The sequence below is a fragment of the Somniosus microcephalus genome, chromosome 1 (assembly GCF_052327205.1).
Source record: "Somniosus microcephalus isolate GS21.2 chromosome 1, FLI_Smic_1.0, whole genome shotgun sequence".
In the NCBI taxonomy this organism is placed as follows: Eukaryota; Metazoa; Chordata; class Chondrichthyes; order Squaliformes; family Somniosidae; genus Somniosus; species Somniosus microcephalus.
The window spans coordinates 218600358-218624381 of NC_140987.1; the positions used below are offsets into that span (position 1 = coordinate 218600358).

The 24024-nt window shown below is 42.0% G+C and overlaps 1 protein-coding gene across 5 annotated transcripts in view; it reads left to right on the top strand.

The window, feature by feature from the left end:
- arhgef28a (Rho guanine nucleotide exchange factor (GEF) 28a) overlaps positions 1-24024 on the top strand; it is a 678106-nt gene that overhangs the window by 380546 nt on the left and 273536 nt on the right. For all 5 annotated transcript variants that reach the window (XM_085990347.1, XM_085990327.1, XM_085990336.1 and 2 more), the window contains 4 exons: positions 1679-1793; positions 6304-6381; positions 9594-9636; positions 23319-23442. In XM_085990347.1, coding sequence (XP_085846473.1) covers positions 1679-1793; positions 6304-6381; positions 9594-9636; positions 23319-23442 — 360 coding nt within the window. The remainder of the gene's footprint in view (positions 1-1678; positions 1794-6303; positions 6382-9593; positions 9637-23318; positions 23443-24024) is intronic.

Sequence of the window (24024 nt, forward strand, 5' to 3'; positions counted from 1 at the left end):
TCATTGGAACTCAGAAGAATGAGAGGCGCTCTTATCGAAACATATAAGATTGTGAGGGGGCTTGATCGGGTGGATGCGGTGAGGATGTTTCCACTGATGGGTGAGACTAGAACTAGGGGGCATAATCTTAGAATAAGGGGCTGCCATTTCAAAACTGAGATGAGGAGAAACTTCTTCACTCAGAGGGTAGTAAATCTATGGAATTTGCTACCTCAGAGAGCTGTGGAAGCTGCGACATTAAATAAATTAAAAACGGAGATAGACAGTTTCCTAGCTGATAAGGGAATTAAGGGTTATGGGGAGCGGGCAGGGAAGTGGACGTGAGTCTAGGTTCAGATCAGCCATGATCCTATTGAATGCCGGAGCAGGCCTGAGGGGCCGTATGGCCTACTCCTGCTCCTACTTCTAATGAAGCTATCAGCACTCACTGTTATTCAAATCTAAATTGAACAGCAACTTCTAGTGACCGCACGTACACAGTTAAACGTGGAAATCCGGAAGTTGCTGTCTGAGCTGCCCTTCTCCACTATCTTGCCGAGAGACTCTGCATTGAAACACGTGGAACGGTGTGAAGTTGCTGTACTTACGTGATAGATACACACTAAACTCACCAGAGAAAGTTAGGGCTTGTCCATTCCAGTGTAAGTTCATTTTTAACAGTCTGATAAGTCTTAATTACTGACAAACAACCTCTCACAATGCAAATTAACTTCTACATGTGTGGAGTCTCATTCCTTCAGATTTTCATTATTGTTGCCGATTTAAAAGAAATTTAAAAAAAATTAAATGCATTTTTTAATAAACTTTTTCTTTCTGTCCCTTTTATCTCTCTCTTAATCCCATCTTTCTTTCCCACTCTTTATTTTGCTTTCTGTACCTGATTTGACATTAAATTAAATAGTCTAACTTACACTTCCTGGTTCAGACTCTGCGCTGCTCAGTAACAGTTATTCAATCTGATTGGTTAAGAACATACATCATTACTTGCCCTGTTCACATAGGTCCCCGATCCCCTGTAGAGGGAGGTGTGCTGAAATGGCTTTCTAATCACAATAAGTTCCAGTGCAAAAGCCCATAGAAAGTCTTGGGTAAATGTAATGAATGGCAGCTGCTATTTGTTCACCACTGACCGCACAATCTGGCCTGATTTTTTTTCAAGAGGTAGTTAAATATCAATAAGGTTTTTCAATATATTGTTAGAAATGAGCCTTCATTTTGCATGCTCCCATCTATGACCATGTTCACATAAAAATCCAATTCGCTCCACATAGCATCACAGACCATGGAAAGCATTCTCTATTGGATTGGTTTGCATGGGTAGTTAACAAAAGGACACAGAGAGTTTATTAATTTGTAGATTGTATCACATTGCTCGCTTTAAAACAACAAACTTTCTCTTTATGGGATCTTGGTGTAAAATGTTAATAAGGTACATTTATTTCTTGATTTGAGATGGGACTCTTATTTATTTGCATAAAGTAATGCAATTTACATGACAAACCACTTATTTGGTCATGACAACATAGGATTTACAAAACCTGCTTAAAATAGCCCTTTTGCACATTTTGGGGAAAATCATTCAGTTCAGAACTGAAAGCTGTGTGATTATTTTTACATCTGAAATAGAAATGTCTTGTAGTAGAGTCCGTTTGATGCAGTTTCCATTTGTCCTCTAAAGGAGTCTGAAGACACTGGGATTCGGCTGAGATCATATTCCCTTTCCTCGCCTAAAGTCTCACAAAGCAAATCTCGATTCATAAGGGATTTTAGTGTGTTTGATTCCACGAGTGAAGGTTAGTGCAAATAAAATCTGAGCAATACTATATTAGAAGATTGCCATATTGGTATTGCTTAAACAAAAAAAAGTATTATGCAACGTTTGCTAAAAAAATTACATCTACTTTGTGTCATCATCTGCAAAGCTTCTCCATTTTACATCCATCATTTTATAATTAACCAATTTCATCTAAAAATGCTTATTGACACAAAGCTGAAGTACAAATTTATCCAAATGTCTAGATAAATAGTTGCATTGCAGTACTGTGTGGATGAGCAGCTTGTTTTCTAAAACACATTGTTAGCACATTACTAGCAGTTTTGGCTTAACAATGTGATATCAGGTAGTCAAGTATCTGAGCGATTACAGCACTGGAGTACTACCCAGATTTGTCAGGAACTGAGACTCAAAGGATTGATAGGCTGTCGGTTCTTTGCATTAGTAAGTGGAACATCATCTTCCACCTTATGAACTTATCTAGTTTAAAGGGGAGGGGGGAGAAACTGACATTTATATCTCGTGAATCTACTGGTATTCTCCTGTCAGCTGATTGTGAAAAGGGCATTGACAGTGGTTGTACGAAGCATGTGACCGCCCCTCACAGGATGTTGCATCGGCAAGAGGCCAGTGAGAATCTAGAAATAAGTAATTAGTGGCATTTGCTTCTTTCATCAATGAACTTCAGCATGCACAAACATTATCAATATTTGTATTTATTGGCCCTGAATTTGCGGCGTAGCTAAGGAGTACACCGCTGACATCCGACTGAAATCCACACTTAACTCATGTGAATCCCCCTTCGAAAAGTTGCTTTCCAACATTGCAGAGTTGTGCACAGCGTAGTGGCCCACAGATCCCAGGGGCACACTGTGCATATGCGAACCTGGGATCATGTGGGGTGGTGCTCGTTTCCCTTCCTGACTCTTAGCCAATCAGGAAACAGAGGAGATTGCTGATTTGCCCACAACTCATTTTAAACAATTTAGCATTCAGAAATGCTATTTTATTAATAAATTACGATCATTGCAATAGTATTTAATACACAAACCAAGATTATACTACACAAACCTATAATTACAGTTTTATAGTCCTATCGGATAATTTCTCCTCTATTAGACTAACTAGCTTTTGATTAATTTAAATAATCTAAAATCGAGAGTTTAAATGTCTGATAACATGAGGAAAGTGAATTAAATCCTATCTCAATAGAAGTTGGGAACGGTAGCATAGTGGTTATGTTACTGGACTAGTAATCCAGAGGCCTGGACTAATAATCAAATCCCACCACGGCAGCTGGGAAATTTAAATTCTGTTAATTAAATAAATCTGGAATAAAAAGCTAGTATTGGATTGTTGTAAAAACTTTAGGGAAGGAAATCTGCCATTCTTACCTGGCCTGGACTATGTGACTCCAGCCCCACGGCAATGTGGTTAACACTTAACAGTCCTCCTAGCAAGTCACTACAAGAAACAATAATAAGAATAAAACCAGACGGACCATCCGGCATCGACCTTGGCACCGGTTACGGATACGACAACGGCACAGCCAGCCTAGTCGACCCTGCAAAGTCCTCCTCACCAACATCTGGGGACTTGTGCTAAAATTGGGAGAGCTGTCCCACAGACGAGTCGAGCAACAACCTGACATAGTCATATTCACAGAATCATACCTTTCACTGGCACAGTGGTATACAGGGAAGGAGTGGCCCTGGGAGGACTCAGCATGAGCAAGGAAACCTCCTGCTAATTACCACCTACTTTGTTGAATCAATGTTGAACACCACTTGGAAGAAGCACAGAATGTACTCTGGGTGGGGGACTTCAATGTTGATCACAAAGAGTGGCTCGGCATCACCACTACTGACCAAGTTGGCCGAGTGGATGATCCTGAGGTCCCCACCAGCACAGAAACCAATCTTCAGTCAATTCAATTCACTCCATGTGATATCAAGAAACAGCTGAGCACACTGGATACAGCAAAGGCAATGGGCCCTGACAACATCCCCGCTATTGTGCTGAAGACTCGTGCTCCAGAACTAGCCGCACCTCTAGCCAAGCTGTTCCAGTACAGCTACAACACTGGCATCTATCCGACAATGTGGAAAACTGCCCAGGTACGTCCTGCTTACAAAAAATAAGCAGGACGAATCCAATCTGGCAAATTACCGTCCCATCAGTCTACTCTCAATCATCAGCAAATTGATGGAAGGTGTCGTTGACAGTGCTATCAAGCGACACTTGCTCACTAATAACCTGCTCACTGATGCCCAGTTTGGGTTATGCCAGGACCACTCATCTCCCGACCTCATTACAGCCTTGGTCCAAACATGGACAAAGGAGCTGAATTCCAGAGGTGAGGTGAGAGTGGCTGCCCTTGACATCAAGGCAGCATTTGACCGAGTCTGGCATCAAGGAGCCCTAGTAAAACTGAAGTCAATGGGATTCGAGGGGAAAACTCTCCACTGGCTGGAGCCATACCTAGCACAAAGGAAGATGGTTGTGGTGGTTGGTGGTCAATCATCACAGCCCCAGGACATCACTGCAAGAGTTCCTCAGGGCAGTATCCTATGCCCAACCATCTTCAGCTGCTTTATCAATGATCTTCCCTCCAACATAAGGTCAGAAATGGGGATGTTTGCTGCTGACTGCACAGTGTTCAGTGCCAATCGCAACTCCTCAGATAATGAAGCAGTCCATGCCCGCATGCAACAAGACCTGGACGACATTCAGGCTTGGGCTGATAAGTGGCAGGTAACATTTGCGCCACAGAAGTGCCAGGCAATGACCATCTCCAACAAGCGAGAGTCTAACTGTCGCCCCTTGACATTCAACAGCATTACCATCGCCAAATTCCCCACCATCAACATCCTGGGGGGTCACCACTGACCAGAAACTTAACTGGACCAGCCATATAAATACTGTGGCAACAAGAGCAGGTCAGAGGCTAGGTATTCTGCAGCGAGTGTCTCACCTCCTGACTCCCCAAAGCCTTTCCACCATCTACAAGGCACAAGTAAGGAGTGTGATGGAATACTCTCCACTTGCCTGGATGAGTGCAGTTACAACAACACTCAAGAAGCTCGACACCATCCAGGAAAAAGCTGCTTGCTTGTTTGGCACCCCATCCACCACCTTAAGCATGCACTCCCTCCACCACTGGCGCACCGTGGCTGCAGTGTGTACCATTTACAAGATGCACTGCAGCAACTCGCCAAGGCTCCACCTTGGAGCAATACCTCCAAAACCTGTGACCTCGACCACCTAGAAGGACCAGGGCAGCAGGTGCATGGGAACACCACCACCTCTAAGTTCCCCTCCAAGTTACACACTATCCTGACTTGGAAGTATATCGCATTTCCTTCATCATCGCTGGGTGAAAATCCTGGAACTCCCTTCCTAACAGCACTGTGGCAGTACCTTAACCACAAGGACTGCAGCGGTTGAAGAAGGCGGCTCACCACCATCATCTGAAGGGCAATTAGGGATGGGCAATAAATGCTGGCCTTGCCAGCGATGCCCAGATTCCATGAACGAATAAAAAAAAATAATGAAACCGAAACTACAAAAGGCTTTTGGGCAGTAAAAACGATGACACAAAAAGGCCCTGTTTTCAAACTCGAACAAATTAAAGTTTCTTTCAAAGTTTGTATCCTCTCAGACACGAACCAGTGCCTCACTGTAGCATAAACTAATACAATTTTCTCATCCCCCTCCCCTTACGCTGTGCAACAGGCTCCTGCACCTGTTTGCACCAGACATTAAAATTTTCAGGGTAATTAATCCACAGTAGGAGCCCAACTTTTTGCCAGCACATTAATTTGAATGGGTAGGTGAAACGTGCAGCGAAGCCAATGCGCAGTCGGAACTTGACATCGCAAATTCGGGATATAGCGCGTGCGCAAACTCATATGAAAACCCCAACCTTGCGGTCAGTTTCAAAGGTGGTATCTGAGAGTATGCCGTCATACCAATCGTGAATTCAGGGCCAATATTTATGAAATTGACAGTAGCCAGGCTTGTGATACCTTAGTACCAGATATGAATAAGATGTAAAACAAATTTCTAATGAGAAGTAGCCTAAGTTAGACTATTTTGGATTTATTTACTAATTATATTGGAGTTGACTGTACCTCCATTGTCATCATGTGTTAGATGTGGCATGTGCTTTTGTCTCACAGTACCTGTAACGTGCACATAGTGAGGCCTCTTCATAAGGTATTGTGGCACATCTGAATATCTGTAGGTAGCAAGGAATGCTACTAACACAGATAAAAGATTAAATTAAATACATTTAAAAAGCAGTTAGAATATAATAGAAAGCAGTAACACAATCCTGGGGTTCAAAAAATGTATGTAATTTCATGTATGGTCTGTAGTTGCTGTTCCTTTGTAAGACCCTCTTGCCTATCCATTATTCTGTATTGATTGATGGTATATTGTAGATCTAGGGCATTCGGCATATCAGTGAATGAACACCCAAATAGATTTTTTTTGTTCATTATGTTGAGTCTGTCCCTGCTCTGTAGATGGTGTTTTCAGCAGCGGACGATCTCTTCTTCAAGCGCTCTCACTGTCTAAATCAGTCTCTCTGCTACACCATAGTAGTAAGTACCACTCATAATCAGATAATGCTGACACAATTCTGCATGAAACGGTGTCTTTCATGTCTTTGTGCCTTGTTGCTAAATGGACAGTATTCATTTTAACAAATGTTGCTTGGGTTGGAATCAAAATAACTGAGTGCAATGTGGCTTTAAATTTTCTTTTGTGTTGTCATTTTTTAAATGTTAAAGCTTGATGCTTGCTTTTACTTGATTATACGTAAACTAACATTTAGAGAACCATTGTAAATAATAATTCAGATCCCTCTTCATAACTGTATGGTGGTTATAGTGAGTCCCACTGAAAACCGACACTCCAGCCCACATGACTTGTAGAATTTTTCAGTCCTGCGACGAGCACAACATGAATAAGGTGAGGAAGGCCATGCAGCCCATTTTAGCTCATCTATCCAAAAGAGAAATAGCAACAGTCCCCGCTATCCTCCTCCCATCACCTCGTCTAATAGGCTCTTGAATAACTGTTTTCATCTGCACTGCTCTTCCTGGAAGTCCGTTAAATCTATGCCAAGGATTCATTGTTCTTTGTGTGAAACACCCTACATTTTCCTTTCACTAGTTTGAGCCTATGCCCTCTTGTCCTACTGCCTTGGTTTATCTTGAATTAATGCTCTGACCTAACATTTTCTTTACTGCTAACTATCTTTAGTACTTCTCGAAGGTCTCGCAATAAGGGTCATCTTTAAGGCTAAATAGCCCTAGTTTCTCTCATCTTCCCTCATTGCTCAGTCCTGTGATACTGGGGATCAACCCTGTGACTTATGATTCATTGCCTCCAGAGCTTGACTGTTTCCCTTGTGTCTTGATAACCAAAACTAGATGCAGTATTACCTGAGCACTATAGCTACTAGGGCATGAATGCACACCTCCTAACCTACAATTTAAGGAGAATAATTGGTTCAGTCTCTCTGCTCAAGTGTAACAAAGGGAATGGCAAGTTCGTTTAATATGCTTTTATGCATTTCCTAATCATATTTCAAAAATTTCCATTATGAGAAGTGTGTGTCATTATCTAGCATGTGTTCTATAGCACCTACTGCATTGGTGGCATCTTGACTAAAGGTGCTAGTTCGTTGTGGAAATTCTTTTTCATAATATTGGTGAAAGTTTGTTATTCTGTTATTGCTGATTGACTGCTATGTTATTTATAGGATCTTTATAAAGATCCAACCAAGCATTATGATGGCAAAGGGTGCTGGCCCATCAAGTGGTGTTAGAGTGGTGGGTTGCGGGCTTGACATCCCACTCCGCTAGATTGCTGATCTCAATCATGCTGCTTGTAGACAGCTGCTAAGCAGAAACCAGGGCCCCAATTTTAACTGCCCCCACTGGGCAGGGAGGTGGGGAGGGGGGAGTTAAAATAATGTGAATCACTTAACCCCTCTAACCCCACTGCCTTCCTGCAGTGTCCCAATATTAACATGCTCTTTTGAGCAAGTGAGCAGGAAGGAAATGGTGTCCTACTTTAAATAAGCAGATCAGGTCAGATGATGTCAATAGGACCCAGTTTGCAATTTCAATCTGAGGCCTGAGCGAGGGAACTGTGTCAGCTCCCCCATCAAGCATATCTGCCGGGGACCAGATCATTGGCCAGAAGAGTCCCAGAATATAAGTTTCCTTGTGGGCCAGGAGGGGCTGGAGTGCTCCTCTGGTCCTCACAAAGAAGCCTTGGGCCTCCCTTGCAGTGCGCTACCCCCTTCCTGATCTTTGTCAGATCTTCTGTCCCTCCCACCCCACTCCCAATTGTGGCCAGCGCCTTCTACTCCCTCCCGATCCCCGCCGACAGCCTTCCACCCCCACTAACTGCTGGGGACCATTCATACAGGTCCCCGACTGTGGCCTTCTGCTGCCAGATGCACACTCCGCCTGCCGGCTAGGTAGTCAATCTGGCTGGTTGTCGGGCGTGACTTTGCATAGATTTATTTAATTAAGGCCCATCCATTCAGAGCAGCAGGGCGTCCGCTTCTATGGCTTTGCCAGGTTTATCTCCCGCACCCTTCCCATGCCCCCCCATGAAAATCATGGCCCATGTGTCTCCTCACATGAAGAGGGAGACATAATCACTGGATTTCACACACACCCTGATGGCACATGAGTAACATAGATGCCCAGGAGCGGATTGTTTATCTGCCTGTTGTGCTCTCTGCTGTAGGCGGTGCTCGCTGCAGAAACCAGAAGGGGATGAAAAAGGTGCAATCGATATTCTGTAGATCTTGAAGTTTTCTAACATATTGAGCTATTTGGTGCTCAAAGAGTTGCTGTTGCATAACCTCTCAAAATAAACATTAGCCCTAAACCACATTTACATCTGGTAAAAAATAAATGTAAATTTCTGTCATTTAATTCGAACAACAACATTTTCTTGATAATATAAACCTCTTAACTTTGTTACACAACTCACAATCTACTTCTGGTTACTTGATAACTCCTTCAGTGTTTATCTACTAGGAAACAATTTCCTTCTTATAGCGTGGAAATGCATTGAAATTACGATGTCGGAGACCTGCATTATTCCATCAGCTGTAGTATTGAGCTGGAAACCACTTTATGAATCTAAATAGGATGTAGTTAGAAACGTCATAATTTTCTTAATCCTTCCAAATGTGATGAGTTTGGTCTTCTGAAGTGATTTATGTCCATCCCATGTAAGTACAGTGACATATGCTTCTATAAGACTCACGAGATGAAAGTCTCCTTTGGTTATAATGATACTTGGTGCAATAGATTTGGGTGGTCTCAATCCAATTCTTATTAGATGTGGCCCTTAGCACAATTTGGCACTAGTTATGAATCTCACTCAGAGAGGCCAAGAATGTCTTACAGCAGGAAATACTGTTGCAGTAGAAGGTGCTCTTCTGGGACTGAAATGCCATTTTGGAGCAGAATAGAGGGAAGTTTACTTTTGCTGCTAAGACTTTTGTGCCAAACATGGAAAAAGTTCAGTTTCCTAGGACAAACAATCCTCGCCTTAATAAGCACAAAATTCACCAAAAAAGGTTGAATGCCAATGTTTGAATTTGGGGATACAAAATCACATGTTCAATTTCAAACTTCTAACGAAGACTTGTGCTGTCTAGTAAGAAGCTTCTTTTAAAAGAATCTCATAAACAGGAGTTTAAAGAAAGTTAGTTACATGAAGGCAAGTTTATTTTTCTACTTTTTTCTGTTGTAAACTTTTCTACATTGCTTTATTTCAGAACAGCGAACCTTCAGCCTACCTGAGCACCCGAAAGAGAAAAGGTAAAGTATAGCATGCAACAATATCAGTCTTGCTGGGATACACTAATTGAACTAGACATCCACAAAGCACGACTAAACCAGCAGGGTTAACAAAACAGATCGCAAACTGCCTCTGGAGATATTCAAAATCTAGATTGTAGTAGCCACAGGATTTTTGCAAAATGGAGAATGTTTGCCCCTGGAGCAGCCCATACTACATTTTGCTCTGGCCTTGTTCAGTACCTGTTTTGTACATCCCTATGTGAACATGTTGACATATGCATGTACACAGTATTCACTTACATACATACCTGTCTATATGTATACACATACAAACATGTTCACACATGCAAGAACAGTGGTAATGATCATGGGCCCTCTTGGTTACTTATTCAATTCTAGTACAAAGTTTAGCGCCATTTATCGACATGTTACACAAGCTTTATAACAAGTAGTAGATATACACAACATTTCTTCACTTGTATTGGAAGGAAAAAAAAAAAATACAAAATACACAAAAACCTGAATCGGAAATTCAAATGTTCAAGGCACAAAGTTGATGGCACATTTCTAGGGAGGTCCAGGGGCATTCTCCTCTGAAAATTGAAAACTTAATATTAAAAATGATCCATCCTGGTTAATTTTAAGAACTTTTATATCTCGCATATAATACAAATTGTATTTTTAAAAAGGAAAAGCAAAGTGACATTTGTATTTCAACAGACCAACCAGGCCATCACTTGCCCAAAAGTTACTTCAATAGTCTTCTCCATCCAATCCCCACCCCCACAAACAACTGTCTCAGTTGTTAAAGGCATTCGACCTCCTCTTGACCCATTTCAGAAATACTACACCCCATCGCTCTACCCAACCTTTCACAGGAACACTCTCTTCTCCATTCCTCCCAGTTTATATGAGCACTCTTTTCCCTCTCCCTCATCAATTCAATACTATTTCCCCCCTCCAACCTAGTTAAGCTGGTACTCCTCTTCAACACTTCCCATTAAGCTGGTATTCTACCCTCCCCCTAGAGTTGATGTTGGCACTCCCTCTCTCCCCTCCAAACCTTGTTCCAATTTCTCCCCCCCCTTTTCCCCTCAAAGCATCATTCCCAGCTTTTCCCTCTTGCTGTCCTAATCATCCATTCCCCCTTCCCTCTATTGTCGCCCATTTACTTCTTTGTTGCCATCAATTTTTTATTTCTCCCTTTCATTTCCATCCACTCCCTGTCCTCTCTCCATGCACTTCCACCACCCCCTCCATTTCCCCCTCCGTCCATTTTTATCATGCCAAGCATTCTGACCTTTCCATTGCATTCTGCCCCTCTCCTCTCCTTGAATTCTGCCTCATCCCCTTACATTGTGCATCCCTTCCCTCCCCTTAGCATCAATTTCCCCATGCCTGCTCCTACGAGACTTTGGTAATTTGTACACTGGACTAGCCTCGTCGTTTCTCTTTGTGCCGCTTCCAGCACTAATGACCTGGATTGCCACCTCCGAATACTCAAGGCAGGAACTCCTATCCTTGTGAGTATTTGGAAGTGGCAAATGGGGATATTAACATGAAGTGTCACAAAGAGAGGGAGCAGGCCTGCCTGCCCTGGGCTCTGGAAGGAGGACCTAGGATCCAGTTGCATTGATATGTCAATAAATGGTGACTGGGCCCCCGAAACAGTTGGTGTAAATGCACATTTGCAGATCTCAACTGTGCTAAGACTTTTATTATTACCACTCAGTCAGGAAGGGAGAATCGTTTATTGTGGAAATCTATGCTCCTGTTCACTCCATGGTGGGCCAATATACTACTCCCAAGTCTGTGACACTAATGTTCTAGTGCCAATGCTATGAGAATGATCTTTCAACAGGTGCTAGCCCGATTGATGCCTCTGCCTGCTACTTGCACCATTTGCCCAGTAGAAATGGGGCTCATGATACTTTGCAGAAAAACCATAAGCAACCCAATAGAAGTCAGTGACTGACAGCTGGCTTCAAGAATGCAAAGCATGAAAAAGCCACTCAGCCCATGAAGTCCACTCCTTCCACAGAACTTGTTCAATTTGTCTTTTCATGGATGCAACCAAACTTACTTAATCCCATGAGAACTCTGCTGCCCATATCCTAACCAAGACCTGCTCACCCATTCACTCTCTGCTCGCTGACCTACATTGGCTACCCGGTTTTAAAATGTTCATCCTGATGTTCAAATCCCTCTATGGCCTTGCCCCCTCCCTATCTCTGTAACCTCCTCCACCCTTACAACCCTCTGAGATCTCTGTGCTCCTCCAATTCTAGCCTCTTGCACATCCCCTATTTCCTTCGCTCCATCATTGGCAGCCGTGCCTTCAGCTGCCTGGGCCCTAAACTCTGGAATTCCCTCCCTAAACCTCTCCTCCTCTCTACCTCTCTCCTCCTTTAAGTCGCTCCTTAAAATCTACCTCTTTGACGAAACCCTAATATCTCTGTGGCTCGGTGTCAAATTTTGTCTGATAACGCTCCTATGAACTGTCTTCAGATATTTTACTATGTTAAAGGTGCTACATAAATGAAAGTTGTTGTTGTTGTAAGGTAACCAAATTTACATTCCATATTATAAACAGATTTCCAGGCTTTATTGTGATTTCTTGGAATCTGAGTCAGAAAATCAGATGAAATTAGCTGTGAGCAAGTACTAGCTTTTCCTGGTCAAAAGTAAAATTGAGTGTTCAGAATCAGAAAACTTTGGATTTAATTGTGTATCATCAGCAAAACAATTTTGGAAGGAACAAACAAATTAAGTCAATAATAAACACTGGCAACCCTCTTCCCAAATTTTAATGCTAAAAGAAGTTGACATAGTATTAGCTGGATCTCAGCACCTTCTCCCCATGGAACTTCATTCAGAGTTTCAAGGTGTATGCTATGCCAATGTTGTGCTTTGGTACAGAGTGCCTTGAAACAGGGAAAGTAGCTACATATGTTTACCCAGATCACTGTATGTCGACATTGATGTTTCCAGGTTTTTTCAGTTTAACCCTAGTCTTCAAATTCATCTTCTGGCAGAGGAGAGTAATTATAAGTATTAATCAGGTTTAACCATATAATTTGAAGGCTGCATTACAAGTATGGCCATACTAATGAGACATGCAGTTTAAATACTCTGCTTATAGCCAAATGCCCTTCAGATATATCCTAATACTTAATTAGCTGTGTTGAACACAGCTTCTCATCGATTGCGTACTTTTACTGAATGATTAATAATCCAATTTGAATCTTTTTCTATTCCACTTTTGCTAATGCATACCCATTTCATATTTCCTTTTACAGTGTTATAATCTTACCTTATTCTCATGTTAAATACTGCCAGAAAAGAATCTACAGTCCATTAGGCCAGTCCCAAAAATTTGATATCTGTCAATCATGCACTCTCTCAAATATTCATCCAATTCTCCCATAATGTTTTCCACTGTCTGCCTCTGTGGGAAGTCCCTTCCACATGTTCACTAACCTCTGAATAAAGTTGCTAAATCTATACTGCCTGCATCTCTCTTCTAATCTTGAGCCTGTATTCCTGGTCCGAAAGTTTGTGCCTCAAAGCTCAGATGCCTTGAATGAGATTTCAGTTTGGTTGAACCTTTCTGCACTGCTCCAGTGCTTGGATATCCGTGCCATAGTATGGTGAGCAGAACTGCACAAAGTAACTCGGGTGTGGCTGAACCGGTGTTTGTTGTACGTATTCATTTTCACCTCCGAGGATTTGTGCTCTATTCGTGTGGCTATACATCGCAAGATCTGGTTAGCTTTTCTTGCTGCTACTACATAATCTGTTGTTGGTTTCAGTGTGCTATCCACTAATACCTCACAAATCCCTCTCCTGTGTTGTGTCTTAGTAGCCTAGAGCTGATTATATTCATACTTCATATTTACTTCCCGTCCCTGGTCCCATTGTCTTGCAGTTGTTCACATTAAATTATGTTTTCCACTCATTCTCCCACCTTCCCAACCTATCCAGATCTCTTTGTATTTGATTTCTTTCTTACTGTTTCAAATTCCACCTCCCCATTTGGGCTTAGTTGCAAACTTAGATAAATTTGTATCTGTCCACAGCTCAAAATCATTTATATACATTGTAAACAGCAATAGTCCCAGCACTGAACCCTGCATCACCCTGCTAGTGACCCCTTGCCATGTTGACGCTGCATCCTTTGCTTTCTCGAATGGAGGCTAAACAGTCACATGGACTGGTTGGGCAATATGACCTGTTTCTGTGTTGTGTGTATTTCTATATGTTCCTCTGGTTTAGACAATTCTCACTCCATTTCAGACACTTGCTTCCAATTTCATACTTATCTACCTTGTGGACTAATCACTTGTGTGGCGTGGTATCAAAGGTCATTCTATAGTTTTATTTTTTTAGACCCCTTTGACTGGTATCAAGTCACCTGGCCACAGGTCTTATTGTTGTCAGGAAATTTTACAGCATTGCTTATAAGTAGTGTATCAATATACTGACCATGTGAGTATAGGCCTAGCAACAAACCTTGAGTAACATTAAACAACACTTGTTATTCAGAATAACAGGTAGCTACAAATGGGCAGTTAATGTTCTATTTAATTGAATTATCCAGATTATTGGCCCGGATTTTGCAGTGATAATGACAGCAAAAATGTCAGTGTTTGCCGTCATTAGCCCTCTGAAACTGACAGAAATTTCATGATTTAGCGCATGCACGGATAAACGCGGTAATCCTGAAGTTGCCGCCAGTCATTTCCTCCTCCGCCACAGGCTGCGTTGTGGAACTCCCCAGAGCCGGCAATCAAATTAAATCACTCAAACTGACGTAAACTTCCCCTTTTACAAAGGAAAATTGCTGTTAAAAAACCCCTAAAATGTTAAGCCTTGTTGAAAGAGGTGTGACTAGGTTTTAGTGGCATACTAACAACTGTTCTGGCCCTGAAAAACTAATTTTATATTTGTGGAATGTCAAACTTTTCCATTAATATGATTAAGAATTACATTTTTTAATATAATTTTTAAAGTTTGTTTATGATATTTTAGCTTCTACCTTAATCCTATGTGTATGTCCCAATCTTTATTTCGCTCTCTGTAAAATTTATAAAAAGTAAATTAGAATCTGTGCATTTTACTTCCTGGTTTGCCGCCTGTGAGAATTCATCAATGTGATTGGCTGCCAAGCCAACTTGATGACATCACTGTTGCTGGGTGCTGGTGATTCGCTTGATTTGGCCCCAGATTCAAACTAAGGTCAGGAGAGCTGACATTGACACCAAAGTGATCGCTAGATCCAGTAAGCCAATACCACTAACATGGGAATTTACTCTGAATTTCACAAAGGAGGTTTTCTAAGTCTGCACAGAAATTTTACCCCAATGTTTGAAAGCACATTTCTGTTGCAGATAATCTGTAGCAGTTATAAACAAGGTGATAACTGCATCGTATGAATGTATTATTCTGCAGTTCTGTCAGTTATATTGTTTAATGCAGCAAAATTTCAGGAATTTATCATTTTCTGTAGGGAACTTAGTTTTTGCAAACGGTCGCAGTCAGCTGATGAGGAAGGCTGTTCGGAGCTAGCAGACTCGCTGCAGCATCTGACTTTGTCGGAGTTTCTTAAAGAGTATGTTTCAGTCCTCTAATAAATATGTGTGTGTGTGAAGTAATGTTCATCTAACTTTAATCCCATTAAATAACACTTCTAACACTCACAACTGTGGAAAAACTCCCACTGAGGTCATTTACATGAAGCTGATGTGGTGGAACAGATTTTGCTGTTGACCAATTTGTTGACCAATTTCAGCATTAATGACCAAGGGTAGAATTTTTTCCTTATCCATAGTCGGTGGGAGAGAATTCCACCCATAATTTTTGAATTAATGGACGTGATGGTACGGGGCAGTTTATTTGCTATTTTAACAAGAGTGTTGTCTCTGCCCAGTCATTGTCTGGAGAAGCTCAATTCGGAATAAAGATGTTTGATAGCCAACTCTTTAAAATTTGACAAATGGAAAGTTTGCCAAAATGTTTTAATTAAAAAAAAAAAAAGTCATTTACACAAAATAGCTACTTGTGTTTATCTGGTAACAAACCCTAGAAACAAATTACTTCATTAATCAAATTTAAATTTTGGGAGATAATATCTTGCAATATTTGCTGAAACAAAAACTAGTTGACAAAGCATTAACCATACATAAATGCGTTAGAATTATTGACTTCATGTAAACAGCCTCATTATAGGCCTGACTGCAACAATCAAATTGCTACTTGTAATATGGAAATGTTAATACAACAAACATTGTGTAAAAAAATTGCCTGGATGTAAGAATATAAAAGACACACCTGACTCCTATGAAGGATGAAAGCCCTCCCCAACTTTCTGCTTGCAAATATGATCATTGTTAACACTAAACCACACAAGGACTTTGTAGCTAAAAGCGAGTTGTTATCCTCTGAATAATGGCCGACTGGAATGATAGGAAGAGACAAAGGGTGAAATATTAACCTAAAAAAAGGGTAGGAAGTTAAAGTGTTAAAAATATGAATTCTAGCTAGAAACCACCTCCAACCTGCCCACTTCCGGTTTTAAGGGAGGTGGGACAGGGAGGCGGGTAGCCAATCAGCTGCTAGGAGGCAGGTTGTCTATTTAAGTAGTATAATGAGGCTGGAAGCCTCTGCTTTAAACTTCATTTTGTATTTAACTTTAGTTGGTCGAGTTTCCCAGGCCTCATGAAAACCGCCAGCTAATGCAAGGCGAGGACTCCTGGATCCAGGAAGCCTTTACACTTACCTCATGGATCCAGCGTCCCTGCCTAACCATCACCCGCGATCGGAGACACCCCCGCAACGAGGCCTCCTATCGCCCTCCCCAGGTTTCCGATCCCCCTCCAGGCCCCCCCTTCCCTCCCCCCATGAGGCCTCCCCCCACCGACCCCCCGCCCCCATCCACGCTCCTTCGACTCTCCCTGTTCTGCTCCCAGCCCCCGATCTTCACCTGCACCCCCACCCCCCCATGCTGCTCCTCCAGCCCCTGGTCCCTTCAGACCCCCTGCCCTGCTTCTCCAGCCACCCTGCAACCCACGATCTTCTTGTGACCCCCTTCCCCCCACTCCTCCGGCCTGCCCACAATCGCGATCTTCCTGAAACGGCAGCCTCCCCTGCTCCTCCGGCCCGCGATCTTCTTGAGACTCCCCCCCCGTGCTTCTCCAAGCCTGCGATCGCTAATACAGAGTGGTGACAGTGGCTTGTCCAGTGATTCCCCTGGTGGAAGCTTTCCCTCGTGTTCACTATTAATCATTAAAATGGCACTGTCTTGAACTAAGTCAATATTCCACTTATAGTGACATAAGGAAATTGGTTCATCTATAAAATGAAGCCCCATTTTCCAATAAAGATAGTCCTAACTTCTAGTTAAGAATTAGTACCAATAATGCAGATCTTCTTCTGGAATAGGCTTCATGACAGTGATGGTTCACATGCTTGGGAGTACAAGTACATGACTGAATACCTGCTGCTCCCTTGCTCTACTACCATGCTTCCACATCATCTGTCTGTCTATATTTATATAATATATTTAAAAATTTGCATTTGCATGCACTTTCTTTCTACAGAACCTTACTTCTGCTTGTCATTTTTTTGTCTCATATTTGTGTCAATTTTTCAATTATAAATTCCTATGTTCACATTTACTGTCCATGTAAACTTGTCATGCTGTAATTGCACATCGCATTGTTTACATCACACCAGCTGGTATTAGTGTACCTTACAGTTCCCTCTTGGTGAGTCGTGGCAGCTCCATCTTCAAAGCAGATGATACCGTGCCACCTGCCTCAGACCCATTAGGATTCAACCTTTCGTCTGACATTTCCTGTTGTTGCCTCTCCATAAGCTCTCAGTCTTCAGCTAACCCTTCGCCCCCTCCACTGTGAGGTGCCCATTTTTTCCCTCTGCCTGCTCCGTGGTGCCGTTCCCAACCCTGTTCTGACCTTTTCTTCCAAACTGCAGTACCAGAGCTGGGTTCCCAACAATGACAGGGAGTTACTTATAAGCTGTTTAGGCATTTTATGTGCTTTTACTATTGGGTTTGCACTATTCTTTTGGATTTGGTGTCACCAGTCATTCCTATAAGCTGATCCCATGTCACCGATGACCCAGAGGGTATGAGCCTGGGGCTAAAGCAATAGGACCCCTCATTACTCATACTGGATATTGTGATCTCGCAGGTGCCCCATGTGTGTTTCTCCTGTCTTCCAGAAGACGGATTGACGAGCACTCTAATGAAACTAGGCCAGTTTTGAACCAACAAATTAATTTATTTTACATAAAATGCATGAACCTTCACAAATACTATTTTCATAATGAGATTTATCTCTTTCCTACCACTTGTTGTAACATCAAAAATAATAAATTGTGTAAACTTTGCCCTTGATATGAGCTTGCCTTCAGTTCACAAGTCAGTCTGGGGAATTAATAATGGGAAACAGGGAAATGGCGGAGACTTTGAACAAATATTTTGTATCAGTCTTCACGGTAGAAGACACTAAAAACATCCCAATAATAGATAATCCAGGGGCTATTGGGGTGCGGGGGGGAACTTAAAACAATCACTATTACTAGAGCGAAAGTACTAGGCATACTAATGGGACTAAAGTTGGACAAGTCCCCTGGACCCGATGGCCTGCATCCTAGAGTCTTAAAAGAGGTGGCTGCAGAGATAGTGGATGCATTGGTTGTAATCTATCAAAATTCCCTGGATTCTGGAGAGGTCCCAACGGACTGGAAAACCGCAAATGTAACGCCCCTATTTAAGAAAGGAGGGAGGCAGAAAGCAGGCAACTATCGACCAGTTAGCCTAACATCTGCCATTGGGGAAATGCTGGAGTCCATCATTAAGAAAGTGGTAGCAGGACATTTAGAAAATCATAATATAGTCAAGCAGAGTCAGCATGGTTTTATGAAAGGGAAATCATGTTTAACAAATTTGCTGTAATTCTTTAAGGATGTAACAAACAGGGTGGATAAAAGGGAACCAGTAGATACCATGTATTTGAATTTCCAGAAGGCATTCGATAAGGTGCTAGATAAAAGGTTACTACACAAGATAAGAGCTCATGGGGCTCGGGGTAATATATTAACATGGATAGAGGATTGGCTAACAAACAGAAAACAGAGTCGGGATAAATGGGTCATTTTCAGGTTGGCAAATTTTAACTAGTGGGGTGCCACAGGGATCAGTGCTGGGGCCTCAACTATTTACAATCTATATTAATGACTTGGATGAAGGGACTGAGTGTAATGTAACCAAATTTGCTGATGACACAAAGATGGGTGGGAAAGCAAATTGTGTGGAGGACACAAAGAATCTCCAAAGGGATATAGATAGGCTAAGTGAGTGGGCAAAAATCTGGCAGATGGAGTTTAATATGGGAAAATGCAAGGTTATCCACTTTGGTAGGAAAAATAAAAAAGCAAATTATTATTTGATATGGGGAGAGATTACAAAATGCTGAGATACAGAGGGATCTGGGGGTCCTTGTACATGAATCACAAAAAGTTAGCATGCAGGTACAGCAAGTAATTAGGAAGGCAAATGGAATGTTGGCCTTTATTGCCTGTTACAACTGTACAGGGCGTTGGTGAGACCACACCTGGAGTACTGCGTACAGTTTTGGTCTCCTTAAGGAAGGGTGTACTTGCATTGGAGGCAGTTCAGAGAAGGTTCACAAGGTAGATTCTGGAGATGACGGGGTTGTCTTATGAAGAAAGGTTGAGCAGGTTGGGCCTATACTCATTGGAGTTTAGAAGAATGAGAGGGGATCTTATTGAAACATATAAGTTTCTGAAGGGGCTTGACAGGGTAGATTCAGAGAGGATGTTTCCCCTCATGGGGGAATCTAAAACTAGGAGGCATAATTGCAGAATAAGGGGACACCCTTTTAAATCGGAAATGAGGAGGAATTTCTTCTCTGAGGGTCGTGAATCTTTGGAATTCTCTTCCCCACAGAGCTGTGGAGGCTGGGTCATTGAATATATTTAAGGCGGAGATAGACAGATTTTTGAAAGGTAAGGGAGTCAAGGGTTATGGGGAGCGGGCAGGAAAGTGGAGTTGAGGCCAAGATCAGATCAGCCATGATCTTATTGAATGGCGGAGCAGGCTCGAGGGGCCAAATGAATTACTCCTGCTTCTACGTCTTATGTTCTTATGTAGTTTCGCTGAACTGACTGGCAGTAACTTTTGGGAAAAAAGAGAGTTCCCTGCCCTTTTCACTGATCCATTCCCAAAATGTGGCAGCAGCTTTGCATTGCAAGGGCAGGATTTCCTAACGGGGTTCCCATAAGAAATTATTTTGACCATTTCACCTCTTCTTCACCAACAGGCCTGCTCGTCTTTCAGGAGTCTTGAATTTGCACACTCATTTGCTCCTAAATCTCCAATTTTGCACTTGACCCTTTCTCATAATTTTCCTTTCCCTGTGCTGCTGCACTCTTTTTGGGTTTCTGCCAGTGTGACTTTCAGTCTCTGTATTTGCAGTCATTGTACATCTACTCCTTTCCTCCCCTTTTTCCTTACCCTCTCCCTCCTCACATTAATCCAAGTGACTCCTCCCACTGGCCACAGCCTCACTGTACTCATATATTAAAAATTAGCACTTGCATAAATATTACATGGACCCACAATTTCTATTATCTGTATGTAAGCAAAATGTATCACACAAATTTTATAAAGAAATTAGTGCTTGTAGAGCTTCACAGCAGGAGAAATGAGGTGGCTCCACTAAATCAACATTTGTGTCAAATGCAGAGGAACTAGATAGCATAGTGGATTAGCACACTATCCTTTCATGGTGCCCTCTAATTAATTGAATCATGTATAATCATCACACAGATCATCCAATGCATCCTTCTATTAGTTCATTTGTTTTAAGGATCACTTAATTGCAGACTCCTACAAAATAGAGAGAACATGCTCTATCTGTGAACAGTCGAGACTACATTCTGGTACACTATGTTACTGTCTTAATCAGCAATGCTGTCTAAAGAGCATGTATGTTTTTATTAATTGTGGTTCTTATAGAAGTAAATTCTTATTATATTGCCAAATATACATTTGCTACAGTTTGCACGTTCCTAGCTGAAGCAAATAAATTTGCCATTTTTTGTCACTCCCCACCTCCATCCAAGTCCAAAATCAGACAGTTATTGGAGAGGAGGGAGGAACTTGGCTTGAGTTCTGATGTTTGCTCATTGCTGATGAAAGTTTGTTGGAAACTGGAAATAAAATGGCAAAAATGGGCTAAATTTACAAACATAATAGACTTTGGAGCCTAAACATTCGACCATGCAGCGGCTTTTTAGGGCACTAAATGGCCTCCAAAGCCTCCAATATGGCGGGCAGGTGGCACATGCTCATTACGAGCCAGAAGTGCGCTGCTCACCATATTGGTGTAGACAAAAAAAAGGGGTCCAGGGCCCATGATTGAAACAGGCGTCCTTTGCATATTCAAATCATGGGCCTAATGTTTGTTTGAGGTTGGCTATGTTCAGGAAAACCAGGTCTATGTGCTGTCTAACAAGCGTTCTGTAAAGGGACTGCTGCAGGCTGCCACCAACAAGTGTTTAAAATATGCTTACCTGAATGTGTTGCTGGGAGGAGCAGGACTGCTCCTCCCGATCCCACATTAAAACCACACTAGCTGCCGCAATCCCCTTCCCCATCACCGCCACTACCCTTTCTCCCAATCAGGCCTACCCTCCCTCTGGATCGGCCCCTCTCCCGCTCACCCTCCTTTCTGGCCACTTACTTCTGTCGCCACTCCCTTCCCAGGGTATGGTAATATAGTGGTTATGTTAATGGACTAGTAATCCAGAGGCCTGGACTAACAATCCAGAGACAAGAGTTCAAATCCCACCATGGCAGCTGGGGAATTTAAATTCAATTATTTAAATAAATCTGGAATAAAAAGCTAGTATCAGTAATGGTGACCATGAAACTACCGGATTGTTGTAAAAGCCCATCTGGTTCACTCCTTTAGGGAAGGAAATCCGCCGTCAGTACTCAGTCTGGCTTATATTTGACTCCAGACCCACAGCAATGTGGTTGACTCTTAACTGCCCTCTGAAATGGCCTAGAAGGTGGCTCACTACCACAAACTCGAGGGCAATTAGGGATGGGCATCCCGTGAATGAATTTTTAAAATGTCCTCTTTAAGGACTCATCCCAATATTACGTGTGCCTCGGGGATATCTATTCAGGCGCGGGGATCATTCCCTGCGCACCCGTTTTTCCAAGCCTGGGTGTCTGGTTTGCATTTTAGAAATTCTTCAGTCGATCCACTCAGAAAGCTGACTCTAGTTCAGAACTGAACACGTGGGAAACCTCAGTGTTAAACATACGATTCAGCAACTAGTCGATCACTGTACATAAGGCTGTACAGTTACAAAAGTAGATAAATAAATTATAGTACCCAATGCATTTGCCAATGATTTACTTAGATTAATAAGGCTGACTTAAGAATGATAAAGAAGAGCTAACTAGTCTGTTGAATATTTCAGGAATGTGCCATCCTTTGTCCATTCACACGCAGCTACTTGATTCCAGAAGAACTTTTATAGCGAGGAAGAGTTTCTGACAACAGAGAATATCTTTTTTTCCTGTGCTGCTGACATTTTTTATTTAGAGTTTGCTGAAGCAGTGAAAAAGTTGAGATGCTGTTTTATGTGGTGTGTGCTTTACCTGCCCATACAAAATTCAAGCACCCATCACCCTTAGATGCAGGCGCTTTGTTCTACAATACGATTTGGGAGTTTCAGGTTCCCTCTGTCCTATCAACTGCAGCACAGGCACGTGTATTAATAGATTAACACAAGTGAACATACTGACACAAAAAGAAATGTAATGCAAGTTTGCAAATGCACCATCAGGCCCATTGGGACACTTTCCTCTTTTGTACTAACGTTGCTCAGTTATTTAAAAGCTAATTTTGCCAGTGTGCTGTGCTGCCAGCAGCTTGTTATGTATCATCAGTCTCCTCGTAGCTTTACTTGCTAATCTCACTCATCCTAAAATAGTGACTCGTTTGCAGTAGCTGCTGACATTCTGTGATATCTGCGTACCACTTCAGCTTGTTGGTAGCTGAATGTGAGAGTCATCATCAAGAATCCCTAACCTTATTCCCTGAAGTATCTCATAACTGTGTTAATTAGGTATTTGGAGGATTCATTTGTGACAAAGGGTTTTTCCCTTCTATTCTCATCATTTATTTCCTATCTCCTAAAATATTGACTCCTTTCTGGGGTATGATGCTATGGGCAACAGTACCTACCTTGCTCTATTGGCCTTTATTTATCTGTGAGCCTTCATGGCGACTGTTAGCAATCTATCCAATCATGGGGATCATCACAGCCAAACTCAATCCGTTCTCACCCAGTATCCGCACCAGCACTTACAGCAGGGATTGCTGGATAGGGATGCTGAGACCGAAAAATATAAAGCCAGCCCCTACTGCTGGCCTGGCTAAGATCAGGTAACACAGTACAAACCAGGGATCGAATCTTGGACCATCCTGGTCTGTGTTGCTCAGCTGTGCACTAGTTCAGCTCACTGAACCATCAAAGGTGCCTGTTTTGTTTTACTTTGTGAGATTTAAATCCTAGAGCAAATTTTGAAATTTTAGTCAGTCAAAGAACTTGGCCTAAATCTATTTTTTCTACAGAATTGAAGAGGAGGAGTGGGACAAGTATATTATTCCCTCAAAAGCAGAGACTGAAAAATATAAAGTGAGCCGCACATTCAGCTTCCTCAAGAACAGAATGACGAGCACCAGAAATAAGGGCAAGGTAAATAATAATCTCCTTTTATTATTCAATCTACAATACTTTGTATTAAGTACTGCAGTTGGAACCAATTGGCACATCATATAGTATGGTAATACATCAGAGATCTTTGTAAATTGTAATATTACCACATAGTTTTGGGTTCATGTAAGGTATGGACACTTGGCTCGTAATTTAATGTTGAGGCTGCAAATAATCTACATTATATAGTATCACATAGTTAGGTTTTTAAAAATATGTTAGTTTAAATGTTTGAACTTGATTAGATAACATTACAACCCTTTTAATTAGCCTCACTATTGTAACGACGAGCTTCACCTCCACAAAACTTTAGTCTTTGACCAGTCAGATAGTTTATATTTATGTTTACAGTGATGAGAAAAGCAACAGTAAATAAACTGAGGGGCTTGGTGACTTTAAACTGACTTAGCCATTAAAACACAAAGGGGGAGAAATTGGGTATAGCCCCGTTTGGGGCGCTGGTCCTGGCGATGCGCAAAGTTTAGCGACAGGTGCAATTTAGCACCACCTGGCGCGATATTGGGTTGCAGCGCCCCTGAAGGTGATTGCGGCGCTAAATCAGGC